Here is an 11,568-nt window from a genome sequence, read left to right on the forward strand (position 1 = left end):
TCAAGTCTGTTTTTGCTGTGCTTTTCAAAGCAAAGTGCGCACTTTGTTCAGGTGATCAGCTCATGGTCTGGTGTTTTCCGTGCCTTGGCTCACTTCACAGTGAATGCACTGCATGTGCTGTGAGTTTGGCACACGTTTAGGTACACAACAGCCATCAGTTATGCTTTATTTTCGTGGCAGCGGATTACAGCATTTCACTAGATTTGTAGTGAGACACATTTGTTTTCGCTGAAGTTCTCCATCAAAATAAAAGCTCTACTGCTTTTTCCGTCAAAATAAATGCTTTAAAAAGTGCTGTATGAATGGCTAACAGCTAGCAGTGTAAATGGATAACGTTACTGCAGTCCAAATTCAAAATATCTCTTTCAAGTGTAGAAATTAGGTAAGAATTATTGTAATTTCCCTACTGCAGCAATAATATACCTATGAAATGTTAATTTTCATTTATTTTGCTTGCAATGTAGTTGTTTTACAATATAAGGGTATTACTGTCATGGGAATAACAATAATATAAAATTGTTGTTATTATAATGTAATTTCTTTGGCTTCCTAAAACACCAGTGTGAATGTAATTTAAGACAGTATATCACAAATAAAAATAAGATTGAGCCCCCTTTTAAAGTTCAGGTACATGTCAATTCACTGACTTTTTTCTTGAGTTTTCTTAGTTAAGAACATGGTTTGGAACTCTTTTCAACTCTCAAAGTGCATTAGATAGAATAATTTAACTTTAAAATGTACAACATTTCTTAATTTGTCTTGTTTTTTTGTTTTTTATATTGTAATAAATATCATATTGTAAGCTTTTGATACAGTAACATCCCTAAAGAAAACCCATATGTTATGTTATGTTATGGCCCTATGTTATTGCGAAACTATATTCACTATATAAGTTATTTTTTTGCTTTCTTCTGTTGTGCATGTATGACTCTGTTTAAACCACAAGTTAATTGGCTTCCAAAGTGTGTTGAATGGAAAAATAAACTTTCTCTTTCTAATTCGAAAGTGTTGGTAAAAACGATCTTGATGTGTAATATAACTTTCTGCACACAGATTACAGCAGTCTTAAGCGTCACATGATTTTTTAGAAGTCATTCTAATATGCTGATTTGCTTTTTTTTTGTGGAAACCATGAAACATTTTTTTTCAAGATTCATTAATGTAAATTCTTTACTGTGACTTCTGATCACCTTTGCTTGGTAAAATTATAATTTCATAATATTAAAAGAGTCTTACTGACCACAAACCTTTTAATGGTAGTGAATGTATATACTAGTGATCCAAGCATGATTATCATGTCATTTTCACCCCATGTAACTATCTAGTTTTCATGCCACATAATAACAGTCTGTTTTTTTTCCAGTCTGAAGAGCGCAAGATCAACCCTCAGGTGTCTCTCTACCTGCTGTCACAGGTACAGAAACATACTTTGCATTTGTCAAGACTTGCAATGAGTAGAACCGTTGTTACAATGTAAGCTGCACGCATGTGGTCAAGCAACAACATATGATGTCCCATTCTCTCTAGGTGTTCCTAATCATCCACTACCAGCCGCTTGTCCACTCCCTGGCTGATGTCATTCTGAATGGAGACCTGTCAGTGTTCACCATGCAGACCGAGCAGAGCGCTCACAAGACTTCAGTGAGTACATTTGCCAATTGGCATCTTCATTTGCGTGTGCATGCAAGAGCTAACCAGAATGATGCTTGATTGGTTCCCACCAAGTAGGCTTTATGTGCTAAGTGACTACTAGTCAATAAAAATGTGGTTCTAAAAGCCCGTTCACATAACCTTGAGTGGCGTCACACTATTGGAGTTGCTATTTTTACCAATAATTATCACACTTTCAGTTTTCTTTTGTACTTGCAGGCTTGTAAAAACACTTTCCAATGTGCACTATTCACCCTATCTGTCCTAAATGGTTTTGCACATTACTACTATCACATTTAGGGTGGACAGTATACACATCGGGGTGCAGGCTTTCACTCTTTTAATGTCGAGGTCAAATGTCCTTATGTGAAAGATCATTTAGAGTCATGTGAAAGACATTTAGTTTAAAGGGCATTTATTTCTGTTCCACAGTTGCACACACTTGGTAGATCTCTTTCTCTTTCTGTTTGAGGCTTTTCGGCCTCTATTTGATATTTACTTAGTGTCAGATAAGTAATTGTTACATCAAACTTTCCTCTACTTCAAGGAAAATTCAATCAATGTGTCAGTTTTACAGTGACGCACATGTGCAATTAGCTTGCTAAATGTTATCGCTTCTGTTGATCACCTGAAAGATGTCAGTCGAGTGCTAGTCTCACCGTGCCCTTTTTTTAATATAAGATGCGTATCGGCCACAAATAAACTTCTCAGAAAACAGGTAGTTACGAAACGCCACTGCTCCACTCTGTGGATGAGATGGTTGAAGAGGAGAAGAGAATTCTTCTTTGTGGTTTGCCTCTGCCCTTGTTATTTTCATGAGGGTATTTACACTGAGGTAAGGCAGACAGATAACAGCGCTGTGATATCAGTGGTGTTAATGGGCTGCTTTGATGTCTTCTCCACAGCAGACATCACTGCAGCATGTAGGTGGATGTGAGACTGATTGTGTAGTGCAGCGCAGCCTGTAGCGCTTAACTTGTTTTTGCTTTTTTCTTATTGTCTGGATATCAGAATCCGGGCCAGGCCATGCATGTGCACATATGCAAATATTTGCAATGAAAGCGTCCCGAATGTTTGGCTGTTTGAGGCGTTAGCTTGCACCTGGCAAAAACAATCTCATAAATGTCAGATTTGTTTCTGAGAGAGGAGAATGTCATGCTTGCTTAAAATGTAGGTTTTTACTTTTTGAGACTGTTATCATGTGAGTGGCAACTCAGTTAGTTATGAAAACTTGAAAAAAAGATATAAATATACATACACACACACAGGTATGTAGAGTTAAAAAAATAATAAAATATATAAAAACTAAAAAATTATATATAGGGTACAACGGGGCTAAAGGCACACCCTAAGAATTTTTTTTACTTTTCACTGTGCCCAGAGTGTATGGTTGCAGAAAAATATATATGTTTGTACTGAATTTATGGAGCAACAGTTTTTGAGTTAAAATAAATCAAAACCCAACATAATATATGTGACCCTGGACCACAAAACCAGTCTTAAGTCGCTGGGGTATATTTGTAGCAATAGCCAAAAATACATTGCATGGGTCAAAATTTTTGATTTTTCTTTTATGCCAAAAATCATTAAGAAATTAAGTAAAGTTCATGTTCCATGAAGATTTTTTGTAAAATTCCTACTGTAAACATATCAAAATGTAATTTTTGATTTGTAATATGCATTGTTAAGAACCTAATTTGGACAACTTTAAAGGTGATTTTCTCAGTCTTTTTGATTTTTTTGCATCCTCAGATTTCTGATTTCAAATAGATGTATCTCAGTCAAATATGCTCGATTTTGGCAAAAATCATAATCACGATTATTTTGGTCAATATTGTAATCACGATTATTTAAACGATTATGACAGGCTCCAAAACTTTACATAGTGATTAATTTAAAGATAGCAATACAGCGAGAAACATACAAATAAAAAAAAAAAACAGTGCTTTAAAAATACTGAATACTTTTATGGAAGTCTAAAGTAGTCTAACAATACTACAGAAATTGAATTTGAATGTAAAATAAAATGTCTTCACTCTAATAGTTAAACATGCTTTGTTTCTTATTAAAACTAAAAACGTCCTTCATTCAAGAGCAGTGAGTGATGTTTCTCGTATAAAACGTATTTTTACGTTTTATTCATATTAGGCACAGAGACGCCAAAAGGAATATTATGTGTTGCCGCTTTAACCACACGGACCCATTATACTGTTACGCACGGATTTTCATTCTCAACTGTTTATGTTCATTTAAGACATAACTGACAAGAGTTTACATGAATAATCACCAAGCCCCTCATTTTGAAATATGTTTGCGTGTATTTGACCGTTTAGGTGCGCACCTTGAGCTAAAAGATAACTTTCATGTCCGTGTTCCGCTCCGTCTCTGAGCGCATTAACAAAGGACAGCGCAAGTTTTCTTACGTGCTATTAAAAACACAACATCAAAGAAACATTAATAAATCAAGCATGTCCCATTTTATGAAAGCCACCTTACATGATTTAGCTGATTTGCGTGTGAAATTTGGCTTTTATGGAGGAGCGAAAGCGCACCACTGGTAAAAGGGCAGAATGGGGCGCAATAATCGTTTCATCTCGATTACTGCATTTTCATTATCGTTTGAAGCAGAAATCGAAATCAAATTTCGATTAATTGCACAGCCCTAATATTTATCATCTGAATCTAACAATGTCATGTCAACAAATGGAAAACTCAGCCTTCTATTAATTATCATGTTAATTATTGTGCCGTTTAGCCCCAACAGCAGGCGTGTGTTGCTTTAATTATCTTAAACAATACTGGAAATTATTAAGAAGACCTTTGTCTCAAGATATATTCTTGAATTTTAGTGATTCTCATTTGCTACTTAAATCTACAACATTTTTTAAAACATCAAATATTTGATCAAGTAAGCACAGAATCGATTTGCCTATGCTGCCCTTTAAAGATCAGACAAAATTGCACGTTTATCTTAAAAAAAAAAGCGAGGTGGCCATCTAGTGGTTTAGAGGAAAATATAGGGCCTTTAGCCCCGTCATACCTTATTTATACATGTATAGGAATATAAAGTTAATAAAAGAACAAAATATATAAAAACTTTAAAAAATATATATAAATATCCATACATACACACAAAGGAATATAGAGTTAAATATATAATTTTTTTTTTTTTTGCCATAAAAGCTAGCATTTAAAGAGACAAAGATCTAATATTTGCTTTAAGACCAATTATAAAAACAAGGAAATCTAATTTTGACAGAGAATAATGTGGTCTGAGATATATTCCTAGAATGGTTATTAATAAGTGCGCTGGTAATAGTACACAAGCTTCACCACACCCGCCTGTATTATTCTGATAAATGTATGTTTATCATCAGCAAAAAAAAAAAAAAAATGGAGGCAGTCATGCGGCCTTTTCAGGGAAATGGTCTCTCTTCTTATTTGTGTCAGTATTATCAAAACCTATTTCCTCTTTCCCATTCTCTGGCTTATTTGTGGTCTGTTTCTGTGTCTCACCTCTCAGGCTTAACCACAGCTTGTTCTACTAGACCCTTTTTTACAAGCTGACGGTAATCTGTCAAACCCAGCTTCCCTAAACCAGTGCGACTTGTGCGGCTGCAATTTCAGATCGTTTCAAGAAAAGGGCACATGTAAACAAAAACGCTTTGCAGGCTTTGTTCAGTACAACAACACAAATTGCAAAAAGTTCTAAATGTAAACATGTGCTGGTGATCATATAAACTGCACTGTGTTTGAAGATAAATAGACCACGACAGCGATATTAAGTTTACATTCAGTGCTGTGATATGAAATTATTTTGCTGACTGCTACATTTGTTTGGGTTTGCACAAAACTGTTGACTGCATGCATATCCGTGCAGCCATGTGCTGTAAACAAAACTCTGTCTGCGTAGGCAAAACTCAACACATTATACTGTAAGTCCTGGTTTGTGTTGTATTTTGTGTGCAAATGTTGTTTGTAGTATGTAGTGAATGTAATAAGAATATACATGTGACCCTGGACCACAAAACCAGTCATAAGGTTAAATTTTACAAAACTAAGATGTATACAACATATGAAAGCTCAATAAATAAGCTTTCTGTTGATATATGGTTTGTTAGGATCGGACAATATTTGGCCGAGATACATCTATTTGAAAATCTAGAATCTGAGGGTGCAAAAAAATCAAAATACTGAGAAAATCACCTTTAAAGTTGTCCAAATTAGTTTCTTAACAATGCATATTACTACTCAAAAATTACATTTTGATATATTTATAGTAGGAATTTTACAAAAAATCTTCATGGAACATGAACTTTACTTAATTTCCTAATGATTTTTGGCATAAAAGACAAATCAATAATTTTGACCCATACAATGTATTTTTGGCTATTGCTACAAATATACCCCAGCGACTTAAGACTGGTTTTGTGGTCCAGGGTCACATATGTACGTATATGGATATGCATAAGCGTGAATTTAATAGACCAAAGTCTTATCACAGTATGAGTAATTTATTATTTTATTTCACAGTAACAATATATATATCACAATATAGTTATTTTTGCTTAAAGATCTGGCAACACTAGCTGTGTTTCCATTACCCCTTACAATTGCGCAAAATGAAATTGCGAAGTGAAAAAAATTATAAAAAAATTTATAGTCACGTGGTTATTTAGGCAATTCGAAAAAGAAATATTTCACAAAACAGAAATGGAAATGTTTTTTTTTTCCACAGGTCACATTCGATTACAAATAGGCAAAATCCCACAAAAATCTGTTGCCGTGAAGACACATTTCTGATGCGCGTTTTAATACATCATGAACAACTAGTTGTTCAGTTCAGTTCAGTTCCGTACATGCTGCATAGAATTTTTGTAAATGTGGTTGTCGGAGTTTTCAGGAGTTAATGCAGCTCCCGTATTTTAGCGAATTGTGTGTGTGTGTGTACAGAACACGATTAAAGAGTAAAAGGTAAACTGACAACCAAATTTAGCTGCAGTGTGTACGTGGCCTACCAGTTCAAAAAAAAAAAAATTCTAGGCCTGCCCTTGACTAAAGGTTTTTCTGGTTGACTAGTAGTCATTCATTTTAAGGGATTAGTCAACTATTTTGCATGTTTATTAATAAACCATTTAGGTCATAATAATGAGCCTTTAATTGCTTGCATAGCATAATAAGTGCTCAAACGCATACATAAAGCTTGCCACAGCACACCAACAGAAGTAATAATTATTATGTGTCAGGGAAAAACAGTAAGGAGGCTGCGTAAACATTTGAATAGTTTAGCTTAAGAGATGAAGTTGGCGACACTGACTCATCATCTCCGCAGAAGTGAACCTCTATGTACTTTGTATACAGATTACATACATGTGTATTTGTGTATTTATTTATTTATATTTATTTATTTTTTCATGTCTGTAAGGCAAGTAATACACAGCGTTTCATTTTTATGACGCTCAAGTTCACAGACCCCGAGGCGACAGAAAGCGCATCCTGTGTGCTTTCATTAATTTACAAAAGCACACTGTTTTGTTGTTATTGTGAGTGCAGACAGATAGAGTCTTTACACATTCCAAAGATGTATTACTCTTATCTGTATGAGCAAAAATGACAAGAGTGTTTTAATTGCAAGTGACTGCACCGGCGCCTCCATCTGTCATGCAGTAAACACGCTACTATTCAGCTTCCATACTCAGCACAGACACTTACATAGCACACATTTTTTCTAGTTAACATTAGATTGAGCGGCCATTTGTCTCTGACTATGTGATTAATAAAATATTTGGTCAACCAAGCCACTTTTCGTTGACTAACAGTTAGTCAACAATTAGGGGGCAGCCCTAAAAATTTCTACCGGTTAATCGTGTCTATCAGTATATCGTCCACCCCTAATAGTTTGCTTCAATTGGTTAAATATAGGTTATTAAGTATTTTCAGATATCATTACCTGACGCAAGTAACAATAAAGATGCTATTCAGCACTAATTGGCTAATTGTTTAAATGTGTTGTTTAATGCATTACGTTGTTACTGATTAATTCCATAATTTATCTGTAAATCAAACCAGATGTAATGTTTAGCAAAAGTAAAGTCAGTTGCACTATTTGAACTGCAGAATTTTATCATTAAAGCTCAACAAGTATGAAATATCATATTTTTGTACAAACAGTGAAAACCATCAGATAAAAACATCGGACAAAAACATCTGACAAAATCTCTTCCACTGCAAAAAGTGCATTGTTTAGGAAACACTGATATGCAATATCAAGATTTCACATTTAAGCTCCTTATTGACTTGTACTGGTATGACAAGTTTTTTTTGCACACCACAATGCACCTGTATTTTGCTGTGTAAGGCAACACCTTTTTTCCCCTTTATGACGCGAATGCATGAGATACGAGATTGTTGTGAGATAAATCACAAATTATTAACATTAAATTATTGAAACTGCACGAGTTTCATATTTAGCTTTCCATTTCTGGCCAAAGTTCTGAATGCATGCCAAAATTGAGGTTAGCCGAAGTTTGGTTATTGAGCAAAGCATCAACTATGTGTTTCTAGTAAATGCGTACTCTGTTGTGTTGTGTTGTGTTGTGTTGTGTTGTGATGAGCTCAGTTGAGGAAGCCAGTGGAAATCCTTATGTAAATGCAAAGTTCTGGTCTATCTTTTGTTGTGGCTCTCGTTGCTCTGAAGTACAGCGATTTGCCTTACACCATCACCGCACTGCCTCTAACCTACTTTCCCTTTCCCGTAAAGCCTGTGAAACAGATGCTAGTACCTGTGTGTTACCAGCAAGCCTCTGCCACCCAAACACACGCATACACGCACATCACATGACCTTCCTTTATCACCGCAAGCCACAGGTAGAGGATGAGCACAGAAGGGACCAGGCAGAGACGTCGAGTGTGTAGAGATCAGGATTTCAAACAGGTCCTTGTGCAGATAACAGGAAGTATCAATTTTATGTAGTGCAGAGATGAAGGGCGAAACCACCAGCATATTAGAAGCTTCCCCTGTTTTCTCATTATTTGATTTACATACTGCACAACAAGCAAGTGCATGTGTTAGCAATGCACACACCTGCTATGCAGTTTGCTGGAAACGCACCTGTAGCCTAGTGGCATGCTTTAGCGACCCCGTTTTTTGGTGATTTAACAAGCGCAATTCTGTGTTTCACGGAATGCAGCTTGGTCATTGGGGGGGGATGTTGCACATCTGTTTTGATTCATAAAGTGATGTCACACATATATGAGGGGACATCAGACGACCACACTTTAGCCTTTTTTTTTTTTTTTACTATTTGGCTTATCTTGACAGCGGAGGCACAAAAAGTGAGGTCATCGCAAATGCTGATCAGCTGCCTTTTATCTCTTCCATCCTTTCTCGTAAATAGCTCAGTCTTGACGATATACTTGTGCACTTTGAATAGAATTCACTCATTAGGTCTGTGACCACAAGCAAGACCACAGATGGCTGTTTTTTTTGCAATTGTGGCGTCCTACCGACAGCTCCACTTCTCAGCTGCAAGCGCATGTTCTTTGCACCGTGTCACTATGACCTGTTGTGGTCCTGTTTTTTTGTGTGTGTGTGTGTGTGTCAAGAGTTGTTTTTAACTCCTGTGATACCAGACACCTTATGTTCCTTAAAGCTGCTTTCTGAACTTGAAGAGAAACTGTAGATGGAGAACATCATTTCACGTATCGAAACAGTAGAGGTGGGTTCTTTGAATCCTCGCAGGCGTTCTTTGAAAAGTAGACCGAGTGGTTCAGAGTGCAATAGTGCAACTGTGAGACCACGAGCAGGTGATTGTTCACAGTGTTTTCCTGCAGTTCTAAGAATGAACGTCTTATCTCGTGTGCGGTTGTCGTAAATGAGGTTAGGGTCCTTTACTGTGATGCCCAACTACACTACTTAGTGCGTGTCACGGTGTGTGAGTTATTGGAGCTCCGCGGAAACATCGCTGCTGTCCGTGCCGCACTTACCATGTGTGTCCTTGACTGTTTGGCAGCTGTTTCCTGTCTTAGTGGGTTCTTGTTTCTGAGAAGCCAGAGACTGTTTTCCTTTCACTGCTTTAAGTTCTGCAGACGTTGTAAAAGCAGCTATTGCTGTTATCCAGGATGGTTAATGTGTGAATGTGTTAAGCCAAGACCAAGCAGCAATAGGTTTATTATGTGCATTTATGTTTTATAGGAACATATTTCAAAACATTTATGAAATTTAGTTCTTGTAGAAAAAGTTTTAGATAGTTTTATTCATATTTACAAATGTAATAAGGCTTATTAATGTTTGAAAGACGTTCCAAATACAGAAATAAATAAAAAAATACATACATGCATAAATGCATATATACAAACACAAACACACAGAGTGTTGGCAGGGCTTTACGCTTACTTTAATTTTTAGTAGCGCTTGTGTGCTAATTTTTTGAGTGATTTACAGGGGAGTTTTGATTTAACTTTTGTAATGGCATTTTTCTGACTTTATTAAATGTATGTCATCTTTTATGTATTTTTTTATTATATTTAATAAGCTTTTTAAAAAATAAATAAGAACAAGAAGACTAGTAAGTTACCAATCAAATGAAATCAGTATTAACAAAATTAATTTGTACTACAGAGGTGGCACAGAAGAGCACAAAAGTGGCTTGTAGGTGTATTTTCATGTTTAATGAGGCTCGGATGTGGCAATCAAATTCATAAATTCATGTTAAGATTAATGTTTTTAATATAACATTTTGAATACCGAAATATCAAAATATTTAAATAACTGAGAGATACTTTCAAATGAAACTAATTTAATTACTGAATCATTCATTCATTTGATTTGTTCGAAAGGGTGATTCATTCAGGAATAAAGCAAGTGACTGTCTTTATGAATAGGAAATTTAATCATTGACTCACTAGATTAGTTTAAAAACGCACGTTTGTTCGTAAACGAAACAACAATGTGTTTGAATAGAAAGGCAATAGTGTTATAGCCATATAATAAGTCACTTATTATTAAGCTCTTGTTTATTTAACTGTTGTATTAAATCAATATCTAATTTTCAAACTCCCTCAATAATCATTAAAAGCTGTCACTCATCTTAGTTTGTTGCGATCTCACAAAGTTCCATTATAATTAACGAAGCTCTCTACACTGCACAATCAATCTCTTATTTACACTCTCTCTACACTTTGTTTCTGAAAGGATTTGTGAGATTTGTCTCTGATACATTACTCAACGTTGCAAAAACATGTAGAAAGCTTTGAAGCTCCCCTTAACGCAAACACAAAAATGCTGATCGGGTCAGTCGCACTGGCGCTCCTAAATATTTTTTCACAGTTGCATGTTAGAATATGACACAAACCTGCAATAAGTATATGTTTAATAACACAAATGTCTTCTATGTATTTATTCCGATTTTCCCAACTTTTCCCTCAGACTAAGGTATATTTATTTCACTTTTTGGTGTTAAAGAGCTAATATAAAGAGCAATAATCTACAGTAATGATTTTTGTCATAATATCACAGCCCTATAAGCTCATGTTTTTTACATGTATAACCTAGACACAATTTTAAACCGTCTATTGTTATTGACAACAGTTTAAAATATTGCTTAAAGCAGGGGTTCTCAACCTTTTTTAGGCCGGGCCCCCCTCCTGCTTCGGTCAATTTTGCAAGGCCCCCCATACCTGACATTTCCTCTAAAGATGTTTATTTTTAAACCCGTTTTATTAACCAAAACATTTGTTTTGCTTTTTATTCTTCTACTGCATGTTATAAAAAATCTAACTAACTTTAAATTAAAGCTATGCTTTTGAATTTAAAAGAAAACCCTCTGCTCTGTTCTAAAATTTTAACACATACACACACACACACATAAATAAATATATATATATATATATATATATATATATATATATATATAATAT

The 11,568-nt window shown here is 35.2% G+C and overlaps 1 protein-coding gene across 4 annotated transcripts in view; it reads left to right on the plus strand.

Annotated features, from left to right (window-relative positions):
- Positions 1-11,568, plus strand: part of clec16a (C-type lectin domain containing 16A) — a 65,509-nt gene that overhangs the window by 11,600 nt on the left and 42,341 nt on the right. For all 4 annotated transcript variants that reach the window (XM_073841235.1, XM_073841252.1, XM_073841244.1 and 1 more), the window contains exons 8-9: positions 1,364-1,414; positions 1,528-1,641. In XM_073841235.1, the coding sequence (XP_073697336.1) occupies positions 1,364-1,414; positions 1,528-1,641 (165 nt within the window). The remainder of the gene's footprint in view (positions 1-1,363; positions 1,415-1,527; positions 1,642-11,568) is intronic.

Source organism: Garra rufa, chromosome 1, assembly GCF_049309525.1.
Source record: "Garra rufa chromosome 1, GarRuf1.0, whole genome shotgun sequence".
Lineage (NCBI taxonomy): Eukaryota > Metazoa > Chordata > Actinopteri > Cypriniformes > Cyprinidae > Garra > Garra rufa.